General features: G+C 45.5%; 1 protein-coding gene across 1 annotated transcript; it reads left to right on the forward strand.

The window, feature by feature from the left end:
* The first annotated feature begins 7,524 nt into the window (after positions 1 to 7,524).
* On the forward strand, positions 7,525 to 18,289 carry LOC145325410 (Na(+)/H(+) exchanger protein 7-like). Its single transcript, XM_080168398.1, has 4 exons — positions 7,525 to 7,732; positions 9,233 to 9,345; positions 17,854 to 17,908; positions 18,168 to 18,289. The coding sequence occupies exons 1-4, from the start codon at positions 7,620 to 7,622 to the stop codon at positions 18,250 to 18,252; spliced, it is 366 nt and encodes a 121-aa protein (XP_080024524.1). The 5' UTR covers positions 7,525 to 7,619; the 3' UTR covers positions 18,253 to 18,289.
* Positions 18,290 to 18,314: the final 25 nt, after the last annotated feature.

An 18,314-nucleotide genomic window follows, 5' to 3' on the forward strand; every position in this document is an offset into this window, starting at 1 on the left:
GGATCTCCTGGCGGTAGGCAGTCCAAAACTGGGCAGACAAATCTTCCAACAACTTCAACCTGGAGGAAATTTGGTCCTCCGGTTTCATCGCCACATTGCACAACGGCTGGCGGTCAACATTTCCCAGCAGCTGGCCAGGGGTAATCAGCCGCCAATTCTCCACGTCGTTCGCAGCTTCAATCGTCAATGGTCTGCTATTCATCAACTTGCTAACCTCCGCCAACAGCACCAGGAGCTCGTTGAAATTAACAGAACTATTCACCAACTTCTTGGACAGCAATCTCTTGGTTAATCCCACCATTTTCTCAGCTTGCCCAATGAAATGGTGGGCTCGGGCCGGGATCTGAGACCAAGAAAACTCTACCTGGCTGCCCAACTTCTGCTCTAAAACTTTCCGAGCACCGGATAATTGTGTGCCCATGTCACTTACTATGATCTTCGGCAGACAATGAACAGCTTCCAACTTGCGCAGGGACAACAGGATACTGCTGGTATCATACTTTTCCAATGCATCTAACCATAACGCCCCTGAGAACCTGCAGACCACCACGAACACCCACACCTTCTTCGTTGCTGTCTGACTCCTCGTTTTGGCGGCAGCTCTCCTCGTAACCAGCGGACCCATCAGGTCGACTTGCACAGCTTCAAAAGGCCTGCTCGGGACCAACTTGTCAGGTAACACATCCTTCATGGTAGTACGACATTCCTTAGCCCTCTCAACACTGCAGGGCCAACACTTCTTCACTTCCATGATGGACAACCTCCTTGCCTTCACAATCCAGCACCAACGGCGGCTCTCAGCTAAAGTTCCACGGACACCAGAGTGAAGCTCAACATGCGCTTCTCTCATAAAAACAGCAGCTAACCAATTACCAGGCTCCAAAATTATTAAACCTGGCATGTCTTCAAATATCATTTTTCGGCCACCAGTAATGGCGTCAATGACTGGCTGTCCACGACCAACCATTTTAAGAATCCTCATCTCCCTGGTCACATAATTTCCTCCGGGACCAACGACAGGCCAGGTCAATGATACTTCATGCACTAATGGATTTAATGACGCATAATTGCCTTTAGCGTCATTTATCCACTCATCCTCTTGGCTTCGTGACACAATGAAAAGTTCCGCCGCCGCCATAAAATTGTACAAAGACGGCTTGTACACAGAATCTGCGGCTGCTACATGACTACCAGCAGCTGTAGTCTTACCTTCTTGTCTGCTCTTTAGCTTCTCCAACCAGGTGTTCGCAACTTGCAGGACAGCTGCCATAATACGTTTGGCCTGTCCAAATGATCTCCTGTGCTTAAACCTAAAGACATCTTCAGCGGCTTCTCCGGCAACTTTCATTGAACATAACTTAACCATTTTGGTATTCAACTCCTCTGGGGGTAAAACCTGCTTGACTTCTTCGGCAGTTTTCACCGGCCACGCGCTTTCATCCTGGCGCAACCATTCTGGGCCCAATCTGTACCTGGAACCTGGTCCCAAATCTGATACCTTGCAGGTGCTTCTGGTGCCCAAATCTGCAACGTTGTGTGTCCCCGGGACCCACCTCCAGTCATCCTTGTTGGTTGCAGATTGAATTTCTCCAATACGATGAGAATTAAATGTGTTCAACATAGCACTGTTGGAAACTATTTGTGATAAAACACACGATGAATCAGTAAAGTACATCACTCTGATAATATCAAAGGGCAGAGCATCTCTGACGGACTTTGCCAACCTTGTGGACATCTGGCACCCCATCAACTCAAGGCGTGGAATTGATTCACACTTGACCGGCGCAACTCTTGACTTGGTGGCTAGCAGAAACGTTTCAAATCCTTGTCTAGTTGGCCACCTCAAATATGCATTACTTGCATAAGCCTCTGATGACCCATCCGAAAACATCATCAAGGATGGAAGGCCAGTTGGTTCATCCGGGACCACACAACGGTCAAACTCCAATTTAGCGACCTCAGCTCTGTCCTCCAGCGACTTAACAAGTTCATCCCGTAGACTTTTTGGAATGAAATCTTGCCAGCCCAAATTCAGCAAACATGTTTTCCGCAGGACAAGTTTAATTCTCAACAGAATAGGGCTGCAAAGCCCGATCGGGTCGAAGGTTTGGGCGGCGAACCTGTGGACCATCTTCTTTGTCAGATTCTCGTCCAAGGCGTCCTGGAGGTTGTACAAATCAGCATCCTCTTTCACCTTCCTTCCCTTGACCTTACCATCTTGGTTGACTCTTGTGGCGATGGACAACACATTGGTGGCTGGCTTCCATATCAGCCCGAGAACCTTGGTAGGCTGGCAATCATCTCCAGAATAAATGACTTGTTTGAAGGAAAAACTACCTTTGCCGATAATTCTGTCGGCCTCTTTCATCATCTCCTTGGCTTCTGGCTTCGATCCTGCTCCCGAAATAACGTCATCTATGAAGCTGTGCTTCTCAAGCTTGACTGCAACTGGAATCTGAGGTAACTTGAATTCCTCATCAGGGTAGGTAGGTATTGGTGGCTCCTTCCATAATTCAGGTTTAGCAACAATTTCACTACCGTTTATCTGCCCCTCTCCATACATCTCCTTGACCTCTGCTTCACTCTTTCCGCCGAACAGGCGGGACGTCAACTTCAGGGCTGTAACTGCCAAGTTTCCCGCAGCCAACTCGCCGAAATTCACAACTTTGGTCAGGTAAATTTCAAGTGGACCATCTGGCGTCGGGGAAAATAAAACTCTCTTCATCTGGCTGTCGAACTCTGTGGCCAGGATGGAGTTATAAAACTTGGAGATATCCGCGGTTATACCAACCTTGTAACCGCGGAAAAGCATCAAATGATAAAAAATCTTCTGCATTGGCGGCGGGCCTCCCAGCATTATGTTATTAAAACTGGTACCCTTGAACGTCAGAGAACTATTTGCACACAATCGCATAGGTGTGGAACTTGAATCCTCCTTGAAAGCAACCACTATTGATGAACAAGACTTAGGCCCTTCATACTGCAATTCTTCAGGCGTGGCTTTTTGAAAAACGCCTCTTCTTATGGCGTCGTTGAATACCTCCACATACATTCCATAGGTACCTTCCTTGACCATCCTGGCACGATCCTTTTCAGCAATTTTGCGGGCTAAACTCTCATTGTAGGGTAAAGTGTGAGGATCTTCAATATAAGCATATTGACCTGTCCACTTGTTGGACTGCAAGTCTAGTGTTAAACCTGCCTCAATTATCCTCTGCCTCTCACGCTGGTCCCAGGTAGTGCCGTCGGCCATAGCCTTGCACTCTTGACAGGCAGTACATCCTGGACAAAGTGCCTGCGGCTGTACGCCAAACGATTCAGACGTCAGAAAGTCTGGCAAGGTGCCTCCACTGACACTGACAGCCTTATAAGCCGACTTTTGATCTCCAGCTCCACCGTCAGCACTCGTACAGATAAAACCACTACCAAAAATGGTTCGCCACAACATAGACTGGCCCACTTTCTGGTAGGTTGAAGGAAACACGTCAGGATGTGTATTTCCAATGATGATATCTAAGCCTCCACTAATATATGTAAACCTCTCTGGCGGCATTTTAAATATCTCGGCGGCAGTTTCGGGGTGGACCGAGCGCATCTCGTTGGCCCCGCCGAGGGTAGGCATGACAGCTGCCTCAAACTCCCTCAAATTGCCGTCCCTATCCTTCAGATAAAACACTACATTGCGGCAGGAAGACTCACTGCCGTCAGCTACAGAAATAGTTGTATATCTGCCGGTAGATTTCAGCTTCAACTTGTTGGATAACTTCTCAGACACAAGTGGCAAATTTGCCCCGGAGTCAAACATTACCGTGGCGTGGCAGGTGCCGCCGCCAGGTGCTACAACAGGAACTAACTGAAGTAAGAAGGTACAGGGGCTGGGTGCAGAACTTGACTTGTAGACTGTATTCACACCAGCACTGGCCTCATGGAGTAACCTAGAATGGTATCTGTCGCAATTATTGGTACCACAAACACCAAGCTTATCCGATTTATTACACTTGTCAGCAGTATGGCCGTCACATAGGCAGAGTTCACATAACTTCTTCTGCTGGACAACTTTCTTTCGGTCAACCACATCCATCTTCTTAAACGTGAGGCAACGGAAAATCGGGTGTTTCTCCTTGCAGCTCTCCACAGGACATGCACTGTTCCACTTGGAAGCCTTGTCCTTTCCAGCCTTTCCATTCTTATTGTCGTTGCGGCCAGATACTTGCGCGGCGGCAGCTCTGTCACGATTTCTCTTGCCGGCGCCAGTGTCATAGGACATATCACCGGCCAACATGGCACCCCTGGTCCTCTCCAGCAGTTCTACAATCTTCGGGATGTCTGGTTGGTTCATGCTACCTAGCTCCATCATAATTTTGTCTCTCAAATTTTCAGGGCACTTGTCTTTAAAAATATGAATAAGAGTTAGGTGATTGTAATCCTTGGCTGCAGAACCAACGATGGTTTCTACCTCCTGCATCATGCTCTTGAAGGTAGCAATTGCGCTAACCACGTCCACAGGTTTATCCACAGGTTTCATCTTGTTTAGCTTAGTTAAAATCCTCATGAACCAGCGAGTGTTTGATAAAAACATCTGATCAAGAAACGCCCATTGTTCATTATGATCTCTAATCGCTGACACTTGCTTGCGTAGTTCCGGGTTGGTTATCACCTTCTCCATACACAACATCAGACTTAACCTCTGGTCAGCAAATCCATAACCAGAGCATAGATCCTTAAAGACCTGTTTAAAGTTTGGGTAATCCGTGTCAGTACCGTCGAACGACGGCAACAAACTGTTGTCCCAGCGCCCATACTGCGGGTTGGAACTCCGAATATCCACGGCAGACATACTTCTGGAGAGCATGGCAGGTGTCCCACTCTCATCCAGGTTAGATGAACGACGTTCCATCTCTCTAAGCCTTCGGTACATATCACGTACTTCTTGGCGCAACTCCACGGAAATTTTAAGCACTCCCATGTCCATCTTCACCTTCTCAATGACGTCGAGGTTCCTGGCGACAGTGCTTGACCTCGCGTCGTCTGAATCATTGTCAAGCCAGTACAGAATTTTTGTACACTGCTCCAACGACGCATAAACTTTATCTGCAACAGTTTTCTGCTCACTAGCTTCATCCAAATCACGCTTGAACTCGCGCAGCTCACTAGTCTCCACGGCAGGCTTTAGACTTTTTATTAGGTCAGATTGGTCCTTGACCTCACTAAAAATGTCACGAATTGATTTTACATTCACATTTTCACATGAATTAAAACTTTGGCAGGCTTTTAGATTGTCATAAAACACTTTTAACTGTTCGTCAAATACTTCTAGCCTTTCACTGCCAATAGCGATAGCTCGCTCAATTTTCTGCTTTTTGGTTAGTGGCATATTGATTCACTAGGTACTTATTTCACAGAAAAATTGTCACAGTTTATTGCATCAATAATTCACTGGATGCTATTGATCTCTTGATGAATGCTAACGCCTATTCATCAGATACTTTGAAATTGTCTCAACCATGACACTTTGGTTGAGCTTGACTTCCGAATTAGCGGGAAGTTCACGAGATCAGTTGGCGAACATACAAACCCCCAATACCAGGAACCATCAAGTTTCAACAGCAGGTTTGAATATAGATTTATTGATGAAATTATTTCAAAGTCCTGAAATTACAAAATCAATTAGTTCATAATTCCAGTTATTTATAACCACGTAATCTTATTTGCTTTATAAAATCATTTTTCTCTACGGTAAAAAATCTTTGGAAACTTTGGCTTTAAAGGAAAATTATTTGGTTTAATAAATCATTGTTAAATGCAAAAATAAAGGCACATAAAAATTACTAAAACATATATTAATCATAATTAAGTTTCATGCTTAGCTGGCTAAAGCCTTTTTAAAACTACATATAATCGTCCTATACACCATTCTTCCTAATAAAATTAACAAATTCTACCTGAAGTTCTTATGGTTTCAAATCCCTGATATACTAGGGTCGTTCACACACTATGAGACCAATGATAGGCCCAATTTTGTTCTCCGAAATCTTCACACTCTCATATCTCATTCAAAAGTAACGAACGTGCACATCATAATAAACAAAACAATCCATGCCGCGCCACATTATCAAAGGAAAGCCTAAAAAGACGACATTTGCGCTTAGTTTTAGGATAATGATAAGGAATTAATTTCGAACTTGATAAACACAAAGCTTCCTCGAAAAGAGGTTAAGACACATAGAGAGTCAGACACGAATACTTATATTGGAGCTTCGCTACTTATAAAAGAAAATGTGTAAATAAAAAATTTATGAAATCTAAAGTCCACTTCTAATAAGCGGTTTTCCTTACGTGTTTATGTAACTTACTAGCGGCTACGCTCCTAGAGGCCTCTAGGGGCACTTGAGGAGGGGGGAGTCGAATTTGATAACCCAATTTCTTATTTTAGATTTTAAAAGGAAAAGTAAAAATAATATTTTCCGAATTTTTTTTGGGGGGGGATGGCTGCTCTCCCCCTATCATTTTTAGTTTTAGTTAAAAAATTAAATTTTTTTTTTGGGGGGTATTTTTCATTTTTGTGGGGGTTGGGGGTGTCCCACCCACCCCCCAAGAAAATAGTTATAAACCTTCCCGGGACCTATGAGAAACTACCCTGTTAAGGAGAACCCGATCGGTTCAGCGGTTAGCGAGATCCTTCGGTACAGACACACAGACAGACACACAAATATCCTGTTACTTTAGTATAAGGATATAACTATTTTAATTGTTTTGATCTTTACATAATTTTATTGTGCGACTGCGCAACTACTCTTTTATTTACTAAGTATATTTGCGATTACTTTTATTTAATGAAATCTTCCAATTTTTAACATGTACAAAACGGCCTGCTTAATTGCTTCAAGATCCATGTCAGATCTATATAGGAAATAAATGTCTATAAACGAGCTCAAGTTTTCCAAGGAATATATGATTAAAACTCATAGTGCTCCAATAATCCATAATAAACTCTCATTGCCCAGAACAATAAGACCAATTATTTTACTTTATTAAAAACAAATTCATTTTTTTCATTTCATGTTGCTATTTACCTTATATTGATGTATTTAATTTCTAATCATAAAAAAGAAAATTTAAATTTATAATATGATAAATTTAAGAAAACTATGTTTTAAAAGAATTCGATTGTGGCGACATTTTGTGTGTTCAAATATTAAACTAAAATTGTAATCATCATCATTAACCCTTTGGTGATGGTAATGTAAAGAAAAAAATATAATTTAAAAAAATCTTTAAAAATCATTTAAATTATTAAATATTTACTTTCTTTTAGATAGTAATGCCGGGTGAGGAAAATAGATTTATTGAGAAATAGATATGCATATAGAAAACTAGCCAATAGGGAGATAATTATATCGAGCCAACTCTAGTTCTAAATATCCTTTGGTCCGTTTGGATGTCTGAGATGCGTGAAATCGTTATTTTCACGGCTGATAAAATTTGTACACATAACCAATTATCTATTCCATAAATTACCTCGTCCCCCTGACCTTTTAATACGCCTTGAAAAGGATCTGTTTTCTTTTAAAGATTTATCTCATAGGCTTATCGAAAAACTACAGAGTAGCGTTGCAAAAATGAATTCATTTTCTAATTATCAGAGTAGCCTGCCAGAGTTTACTGGAAAGTTGTTCTTTGAGGTTCTGTTGCCGCCTATCATTCTAAACTCTGCTTTTGATATGTACGACAGGTATATAAACTAGTTGCGATATTAAAAGGCTTATTCCTCCTATTATTTCGACTTCTATTTTAAGTAAATATCTAAATATTAATGTGTGTTTTTTTATAAGAATTTACTGACCCCTTTGTTAGTAACCTTTGTCTTTAGATCATTTTTACTTTTACTTGAAACTTAAAACTGTTGTGAGATAGGTTAAAGTAATTTTGAAGTCAAATACTTCCTGTAGACCTGGAGGATCAGGATCATACCTGGAACCTGAAATTGGCTTAGGCACTTGTATTTCATCTTTGTTTTTTTTCTTCATTGTGAGATATTTTATTATGTTATCAAGTTTTAATACCTTGTTTTAAAAATAATCATTTATTGCTTGGTACTTGTATGACACAAGGTCAGCTGGAGTCCTGTGCCCGCAAGGATATAGATATTGGAAACATTCCAACCAACATATGTCTAATTTAAAACTTAAAATTTCAATCTATTATGTCTTTTTATCTTTTGCACAAAACAATGAGACAGAAAAACCCTCCCTGATCTTTTAGGGTCTAAATAACAATGAAATAAACAAGATTAGTTATTTAGCAAATCATATTATAGACAGCTTTCTGTGGATATTAAGATTATAAGATTAAAACTAGTTTTGTTAGCTCTGAAAGTTCGAAGGCCCAAAATAACAAATTGGTATTAATTTTATGATTATTCATTATTATAATTGTAAAAAATTCTGCAATACGCAATACATGATTTTTCCGAATAGCTGAGAACCGGTTCTAATCCAGCGAATATTAATCGGTTTCGAAGCCATACTATCCATACTATCCATTATTTTCTATTTAGAAAAATAATTTGTATTAGGTAAAATATGAGTTACACAACATCTACATTCTACATATATTTTAACATTTAACATTGATTTTATTTTTCATAAAAATACTAACATTTACATTTTTATTCAAAGACACATAAATATTCTAAATATATTTTTGATTGGGGGAATAGCCACAGACAGCAACAATTTTAAATTTTCAAATGCAAAAACTATTAAATTCTGCTTGCAGACGTGCCAAACAAATGTAGCCAAATCCGCCAAAACTCTAGTATTTGTCTATAATGGCCACATGGGTGTTGTTTTGGCTCAATTGATGTTTTTCTTTATGTCATTTTAATCGTTGAAGTCCCATTTAATCTTTAGATTATGAGTCCCTATCAATGCTTAATTTTCTTTGTTATGAAACACCAAAAAGGTCAATTGGAATTTTTAAAGTGTATTTTTTAGAATATTCTATAGTTTTTCTTAAAGATGGAAAAAAAATGTTGAACATACCTTTAGGAGTATTTAAAGTAATAATAGATATTTAGATACCTCAATGTCGACCATTTCAATGTTAACCTTATCAAAATATTTAAAAAACTACTTAATAACCTATCTACTCTTTTCTATGTTGGGTTTATAGATAAATCTCTAAGGCATAATTCTTATAAGTTCATTCTTACCAATATACATTATTCTAGGGAATTTTTGAGGAACCTACCCGCTGTTCTACTGTTTTCTATGATTGGTACCTTGGTAAATGTTCTTACCATTGGAACTACTTTGTTTCTTCTTTCAACATACAATGTCTTAGGTAAATATTAGTTCTAAATTTATACAGTTAGGGAGTTGAATCCATTTTTATAGAAGCAGAAATATAATCTATGATTACAGTTTTGACCTTCTAAAAACATAATCTACCATTCCACTTTCCCCTCTCTTGTTGATGAAATCATCAACGCCGATATGATTTTTGTAATCTACCATTCCAATTTTGCCTCTCTAGGTGATGATATCATCAATGTCGTTACGATTTTTGAAATGTACCTTTCCATTTCCCTAATGGTTTGAGGATGGGCGGGGATGAGGCGTTGAATGCCGCCCCCCTTCTGTTTTTTTTCTATCCCATTTTTTGTGTATGAAAGGTAAAGGGCTTTAACTGAATGTTTTTTGAAATATGGGTATGACACATAACTGCATGAGAGTTGGAATTTTTTAAATACCTCCTTCCTGGCGGGCACAGGATGCCAGCAAACCTGGTAAGGCCATTCAGGTAAAAATACTTTTTTACTAAAACAAAGCATTTCATGTTATCTAATACTAAAATAACCTATAGTAGTACATCCTTTTATGAAATATAGGTGTTTAAGTCGAATTCAGGTTCCAGGTATAATACTGCAAGTCCTGAACTTCCAGGTCTCCAGAAATCTTTAAACGGTTCCTGTGACCGCAATTTTTGACTTGAAGACTTCAAATTTTAAACTCAGGCTTTTTTTTATATATCTTCATGGCATATTACAATTTCATAAAATCCGTTGCCGTTTATCTGCCAACTGTCGGTTTGCGGCTGACAGCTGCCAAGTACTGCTGCCATCGCCAAAATTTATGTTTTGAGATTTCTAATATAAAATTTACATAAAGATAAACATATTCAGAAAAAATTGTTCTTTTAGCTTCAATAATAAGAAAAAAAACAGCCATTTAAAAATTTTTAAAGCAGAGATTTTTGTAGTGAAATATAAAAGATTATATTGCCGGATATTCAGCCGGATATCCGGCCGGATAGTTTCAATATCCGGTATCCGGCCGGATATTGAAAATGGCCGGATATCTGGCCACACCGGATATCCGGCCCAACCCTAATGACAACATCCATAGAAATAAAGCTTTAAAATCAGACGATAGGACAAACACTTATAACTTGTAGAATGTCAGAGCTAAATAAGCAGAATATAAATTTTTAAGTCAAAACTAAATTGTATGTAAATTGTTACAGGCATCATAATATCAAGTTTAAAATCGTAAGGCATTCAAACATGCCTAAATCAACGGAAAGAGCTTTGTGTCACAATGAATATTTTTCGAAACTGTAAATATAATAGTTTGCTTATGTGTTTTCAACAGATTACATTTAGCTTTACCCATACTTTTTAGAATGTATTACGTAAACCAATTCATAAAGGAGTAGGGACAAAACACCTAATTTAAAAATACCTAATTTAAAAATGCCTAATTTTATAAATATCTAATGTGACAAAACACCTAATCTATAAATACCTAATTTAAATTTATTAATTTAGGTGTTTTGTCCCCACTCCTTCATAAACACTTTAATGTTTTTGTGGTAATACGACACCCATACGGACAGGCCCAATACAGAGTTGCTTCGCTGTGACTTATGATAACAAACCCACCGCACTAATCCTATTATATCACTATCCATCTCATGACCGCTGTTAACCCCGCACCCGGCGGTCAAACTAAGCCTGCCTAAATGTGGGGAGGGGACTTGAACATGCAACTATCACGAGTCCATCATGCACTTATATAATCGGGAGGCACTGCCTCCCCTTTTACCACCGCTGCCCCCACAGCCTGTCTACCGTCGGGCGCTAAGCCCTAGCGCCCCACACCCCCTTCAAACCTAACTATTGTCATATTTTTGTTGTATATATATAGTAAACATAACTTGTAAATATTATTCAGTTTAAATATATAATTCTGTATGATTGAATCCTGCTTGTTTGTTTGGTAGAATACTTAAAGGCTAGGGCCCGTTGAATCCGAACTCGTTACCCCGTGGGCCGAGTACGCTCGGCTTACCAGAACTTGGTGTCAGCGTGTTTCAATCGAGCCTTACAGAACTAGCCTATTCTACCTCTGATTGGACCCTTTGGCAAGTAAGGGGACAATCAGCCGCCAACTGAGAAGCCAACTGACCCGTGAGACGGCCTTTTTAGGTCGAATTTCCATCATTTTGAACGCAATATGTGGGCCTCTGGCCTACGGCAAGCAGATTTAGCCTGCTAAAAGCGCCAGTTAAGACGCTTTGTCCGTGTCGTGTAGGAGTAGCGCTAGGTACGCAGCCACGGCAACCGGATAATTTAGCTCAGACGGCTACAAAACTGAGTCTAAATTGGCAAGTGTAGCTGGGACAAGCCCCAGGACACCCAGGCCAAACCTACGAGACAGACAGCTGTGTGCTGGTCTCCCTAAGAAGGCAATGTGTGGCTGCGAAGCTTCAGCACACAAGTAAGCCCTACCACTGCGACGGATAGCAGATTTTGAGCCACAGGCACGGCAGGACGGGACATTCCCTGCCGCTGTCTCCCAGGATTCGAACCCGAGGCGCTGTAGGACGGGCCATTCCCTGCCGCCATTTGTCGGGATTCGAACCAGCGGCGCTGTAGGACGGGTCATTCCCTACCGCCGTCACCCCTCTGAACCTTGCAGGACGGACATTCCCTGCTGCCAGTGCTTCCAGAATCACACCTAGAGCTCCTAGTGATAACAACACATCATTGTGTATAAAAAGTCAACCAAGTGATAAAAATAAATATAAAATTGTTGACCAAGTGATAATTAATAAGCTCTAGTGATTCGAAGCTACAGTCTAAGCCACCATGGTAAGCGATACCACCATAGCTGCGGTGCGGCCACCACCAAAGTTTCTGCCAACCCCAGCCGAACGAGAGGCCCCCTTGTCCCAAGGGCAGGACCTCCACTTCCCCTGCCATATCAGGGTGAGGTTTCCTACTCCTGACCCTGCCCAGCATGTACAGGTTGATGCCATGGTTGATTCTGGCAACCGTGTACCAGGGTCTGCTGTAATTTCTGAGCACCTCATGCACGCGATGGGCGTGCAACGCATGTTGATTCCGGACAACACCCAGATCCTGACTGCTAATGAGGAAGGCCAGCCCCTCCAGGTAATTGGAAAATTAAAAGAGTTATATATGGCAGTTTCACACACTCTTATACTCCATCTATACCACGTGACTGTGGTCCGAAATCTCTCCCACCCTCTGAACTTAGGAGGGTATTTTCTCAAGGAGTTCGGAACTAGGCTCTGTTTCGACATGCAACCACCTTGCTTGTGGGCGCGTGGGGAGTTTATCCCACTCCGTGGCGTCCCCATTGACCGGGAGACAGCCGAGAGAGAGCTAAGCTATGAGGGGCCTCTGCCAGGCCCCCTGCCTGAGCAGCCGCGTGTGGTTGAGAAAGGCACACACTGGGTGGACGCTGAGCTCAACGCACACAAGGGCGCTAACCTGCTAGCCATGGGGTTGCCCCCAGTGCCCAAGGTGCCAAGGGAGAGCCTGCCAACAACGTTTCCTGAGATTGCCAGCCCTCCAGAACCAATCTTCTCCTCCGACATTTTTATCAACGGCCAGCCGTGTCCACCTGGCCCCCTCTACCTGGGACCTCCAGCCAGTCCACCAGCCAAGCCCGAGTCCAGACCCGTCAAGTCGCGGTCTGATGTACCCGGAGCCACACTCAACTCTCAGGCCCCAGCCTCTCCCGGCGCCGTGCCCGTCAAGTCGCGGCCGGACGCCCACGGAGCCAAAGCTGGACCCAGCATTTTGGCCTCTCCCAGCGCCGAGCCCGTCAAATCGTGGCCGGACGCCCCCGGAGCCAAGCCTGGCTCCGACACGTCAGCCTCTCCAGAAGCCGAGCCCGTCAAGTCGCGGCCGGTGGGTCCCGGAGCCAAGGCTGACCCCTCACCAGCCACGTATAGGCTGAGCGCTGTCACTCCAACTGACGGTCAACCACCCCAGCTCCGCACAGCCAAGCGGGTGGTCCTGCCTGGCCGCGGGGTTATGGCAGTCCCTGTTGAGCTAGTAGGCCATCGCACCAAGGATGCCATTCAACTAGCTGCCCCAGAACAGAGGTTTGGGGAGGACCTTGTTATTCCAGAGGGCCTGTATGCCCACAGGCCTGGCTCTGCCACTGTGTTTAGAGTACTGGTGGTCAATGAGGGGGAGGTGCCCCTCTTGCTGGATGCTGGCCTCCCAGTGGCAGGGGAGCTGGTCAAACCTGACATTCTGGAGGTCTCTGATACGCCTCCCCCGCGTCTCCACTCGGTCCAAGAACCTGCTGAGCCTATAGACATGCAAGAGTTGTGGGAGGCCTTGGAGATGGAAGACAATGAGTTCCTACGCAAGGACCCCTTGCTCAAGAAGGAGGTCTGGACTACGTTGTCAGAGTACAGGGACGTCTTCTCCAATTCTACCCCCGGCTGCACAGATGTGGTTGAATTGCAGCTGCGCCTCAAGCCAGGGACCCAGCCGATCCGCCAGAGATTTAGGGATCTGAACCCGCGGCAAGAGGCTGAACTGGAGAAACAACTGGACACTTGGCTGCAGGAAGGAGTCATAGAGCCGTCGGACTCCGCCTGGAGCAGCCCCCTGGTGCCCATCAAGAAGAAGGACGGGAGCACCCGCTGGGCCGTCGACTACAGGGCCCTCAACAAGTGTCTGGAGCTGGACAGCTACCCCCTGCCTAGGATCCAGCAATTGGTGGAACGAGCTGGCGGGCACCGTGTCTACAGTGCTCTAGACGCGGTGGCCGCATACTACACCATCCGTGTGTCTGAGGATAGCCGGCCCTGCACCGCCTTCACCACCCCCAGGGGCTTGTATCAATGGAAAAGGATGCCCTTTGGCCTGGCTACGGCACCGTCTGTCTATTCCAGGTTTATTGCAGGGGTCCTAAACCCACTAGGCACAGCCAACCTCCAGTCATACCTTGACGACGTCCTGACCTTCCACCAGGATACCTGGGCCCACCTGGCCAGGCTCCGAGAGGTCTTGGAAGCCCACCGCAGGGGAGGGATCCGCCTCAAGCCAGCCAAGACCAAGTTGTTCCGGTCCAAGGTGGATTATCTGGGTCACACCCTCAGCCGAGAGGGGATAGCCATGCAAGAGGACTATATTGACCGCATCTTGGACTGGCCAGCCCCTAGCACCCCCAAGGATTTGCTGGCGTTGCTGGGCTTCTTTGGATACTACCGCCTGTTCATCCCAGAGTATGCAGACCTCACCTACGAGATGAATCGGCAGAAGACGGCCAAGGCCCTAACCTGGACGCCTGAGATGGAAGCCCAGCTGCTGCAACTCAAGGACAAGTTCCGACAGGCCCCCATCCGAGCGCCGCCCAGGTTTGATTTACCAGCAGTGTTCCAGCTCACCACAGATTTCAGCAGCCGCGCCATCTCTGCCATATTGAGTCAATGCCAGGAGGGCAAGGAGAGGCTGATTGCCGCCGTGGGGCGCAAGACAACCGACCCTGAGACGCGCTACCCGTCCTGGAAGGGAGAGATGGCCGCCATTATCTATGGGATCCGAAAATTCCACGGCATCTTGTCCTACCGCAGCTTCCAGATCAACACTGATTCCTCTGCCCTGCTACAAATGAAATCACTGAACACATCCACAGGGATGGTGGCCCGCTGGCAGGAGGAGCTAGCGGCCTTAGACTTTACCGTCTGCCACAGGCCTGGCACCCAGAATACCAACGCCGACGCCCTCAGCCGCCGGGAAGATGCCAACATGCCAACGGCTAGCGCCGAAGAATTAGCAGAGCAGGCGGAGTATATCCACAACCTGGCCCAGCTAGGGGAGCCCGCAGCTAGCCGGCCTCCTGCCGCCCGACTGGACTCAGCTAGAGTATTGGAAGCCCAGACACAGGACCCCCTCCTGCTCCGTGTCCGCCAATGGGTGGCTGATGGCAAGGCCCCAACCAAGGCTGAGCTGCGTGGCAAGGAACGAGACGAGCAGCAGTACGCCAGCCGCTTCTCAGCCCTGGGGCTTGACGAGCATGGCTGCCTCACCACCACTGACCAGACTCTGACAGGAGAGAGGACAAGATACCTGCTGCCTGCGGCCCTCCAGCAGGATGCGTTCTTTCTAGCCCATGGGACCCCCATGGCTGGGCACTTTGGGATGGACGCAACTATCGCCCGCGTTGCCATGCACTTCTGGTGGCCCAACCTGGCCCGTGACGTCCGCCTGATGGTACAAACCTGCCCCGAGTGTGTCCAGAAAGTTACCAAGGAGAGGCTGAAGCAGGGGATCCACGTGCCCTCCCGCCAGGGGTATCCACAGCAAGTCCTATTCATCGACCTGGTGGGGCCACTGCCAGAGACCCCAGCTGGGAACCGCTACATCCTCACCTGCCAAGATGGATTTAGCCGGTTTGTCAGCCTCTACGCCATCCCCAACAAGCGCACCCTCACGGTGGCTGAAGCCCTGTTGCACCGCCACCTGGCCACGTTCGGGTGCCCCCTGAAGATCCATTCCGACAATGGAATGGAATTTACCGGCCAGGTATTCCAGGAACTGGCCTCCCGGCTCGAGATTGGCCTGACACATCCACCACCCTACAATCCGCAGTCCAACCGAGTGGAGAGGTTTCATAGGACGCTCAACACAGGCATGCGCCTGTTCCTAGACAGAGACGATAACAACTGGGAGCCCCACCTGCCTGCCATCGCCTTTGCCTACAACACCAAGGCCTGTAGATCCACTGGTGTGACCCCGTTCCTGGCCTTCTTTGGGAGAGAGGCCAAACTTCCGGTGGACATGGTGCTACGGCTGCCAGAGACCGAATATGCTTCAGTTCCAGCCAACGTCCAAGCTCTGTTGCAGCGCTACTATGCAGTTTATGATGCCATCCAGCAGAAGGAGGAGGGAGCCATCAGGAGGAGCGCGGCAGCTTACGAAGGCACGGCCAAGTATGAGGTTGGAGACTTGGTCTGGTACCTGGCCCCTCGCCTGGTGCCAGGAAAGGCAGCCAAGATTACCAAGAGATGGACGGGCCCCTGGAAGGTAGTAAGGAAAGCTACAGAAGTCCATTATGTCATCAAACCTGCCTCTCCAGTAGCCAGGATCTCAGAAGTTACCGCGCATGTAGGCCGACTGCGCAAATACACTGGAGATGTGACTGCCCACCAGATCCCAGAAGACATCCAAGTTGACGTGGACGGCGACGAGGATGCCACCGAGCTGCCAGTTGGAGCGGCGGCGCCCGCAGCTAGCAACCCAGGAGAGTTCCCAGTGCACCAGCCAGCCGCAGCCGCCCCACAGCCTAGCGGCCAAGATCGTGACCCAGTGGAGGAAAACCTGCAGGAGCAACCCAACGAACCACCGCCGCCGCCGCCCGCTCCAGAGCCACTCAGAGATGCCATCTGGAACCCTGACGCAGACATGGAGAACCTGCCAGCCAGCAGCGGACCTGTAGGAGAAGAGCCAGCCACTGCGATGGAAGAAGCCGCCCCAGAAGAAGAAGAAGAAGCCATGTGCCCCCTGCTGATGACAGCCATCCCCATCCGGGTAGGAGCTAGGAGGCCAAGTAACCTGAATCAAGCAGGCGCCCCCATGGAATTCTATGCGCCCTTTGCCATCACCATTCCACCCTTAGGAACCACCAGAATCTGCCTAGGTCTCCGTGTCCAGTTACCAGCCGAGACAGAACTGATCCTGCAGACGAGGCAAAATTTCCAGCGGCGAGGCCTGGCCGTGGCCAACCCACGCCTAGAAGCCAACCAGGAGCTGACAATGCTGATCACCAACCACAGTCAGACCGAGCAACGAGTGTCCCGAGGAGCCTGTGTAGCCCGAGCCGTCCTCCATCGAGCTGTGCCCCAGGAACTGCCTGTCCGGCGCATGAGCCGGCTGTCGTATCCCCAGGTTCAAGGCCTGGTGTCTCAAGAGCCACGCAACCCTTGAAGGGGAGGTTGTGGTAATACGACACCCATACGGACAGGCCCAATACAGAGTTGCTTCGCTGTGACTTATGATAACAAACCCACCGCACTAATCCTATTATATCACTATCCATCTCATGACCGCTGTTAACCCCGCACCCGGCGGTCAAACTAAGCCTGCCTAAATGTGGGGAGGGGACTTGAACATGCAACTATCACGAGTCCATCATGCACTTATATAATCGGGAGGCACTGCCTCCCCTTTTACCACCGCTGCCCCCACAGCCTGTCTACCGTCGGGCGCTAAGCCCTAGCGCCCCACACCCCCTTCAAACCTAACTATTGTCATATTTTTGTTGTATATATATAGTAAACATAACTTGTAAATATTATTCAGTTTAAATATATAATTCTGTATGATTGAATCCTGCTTGTTTGTTTGGTAGAATACTTAAAGGCTAGGGCCCGTTGAATCCGAACTCGTTACCCCGTGGGCCGAGTACGCTCGGCTTACCAGATTTTGTCTTCTAAGAGAGCGCCAAGAGACACAAAAAATGAATAACAAAAAAATACATGAAATAAATATAGAAGAAAATACATTTCAATTTATTTTAGGGGTTGATTGTGTTTGTTCAGGCCTAACTTTTATTCAGATTCTTATATTTTCCAGGTATTATATACATGTTCTTATGTAGGTTGATTTTTTACTCTGAATGTGTCAACGTGAAATAAATTACATATTTCATTTTAATTCAATTAGGAATGGGAGAATTTTATGTAAAGAAATACATTTTGCCTCAAAATTTTGATTGTTAAACAATATTATTAATTTGGTCCTTATGAATAATGAAAATGAAAATTCAAAAACTAAGATCATTGACTAATTTAATTATTTCTCTCAAATATTTGAGGCCTTGTTATTTTTTTAGTTTGATATCAGCAGTGGATCCCGTGGCCGTTCTAGGAATGGATTCTATTAAATACATAAAACATGGACAATTTGTCAAAAAGTAACAAAGAAATTATATTGTTGAAATTTTAGATAAAAGAGCAGTTAACAACATTACTTCAAAAGC

This window comes from Acartia tonsa, chromosome 8 (assembly GCF_053477335.1).
Source record: "Acartia tonsa isolate MP-2025a chromosome 8, ASM5347733v1, whole genome shotgun sequence".
Taxonomy (NCBI): Eukaryota; Metazoa; Arthropoda; class Copepoda; order Calanoida; family Acartiidae; genus Acartia; species Acartia tonsa.

What these genes read in the sequence shown, in the direction of transcription:
- LOC145325410 (XM_080168398.1), top strand. Translation starts at nt 7,620, where the DNA reads ATGAATTCATTTTCTAATTATCAGAGTAGCCTGCCAGAGTTTACTGGA. An exon ending in GCTTTTGATATGTACGACAG is followed by an intron (nt 7,733 to 9,232) that starts GTATATAAACTA and finishes ACATTATTCTAG; the next exon opens with GGAATTTTTGAGGAACCTAC. An exon ending in TTCAACATACAATGTCTTAG is followed by an intron (nt 9,346 to 17,853) that starts GTAAATATTAGT and finishes AATTTATTTTAG; the next exon opens with GGGTTGATTGTGTTTGTTCA.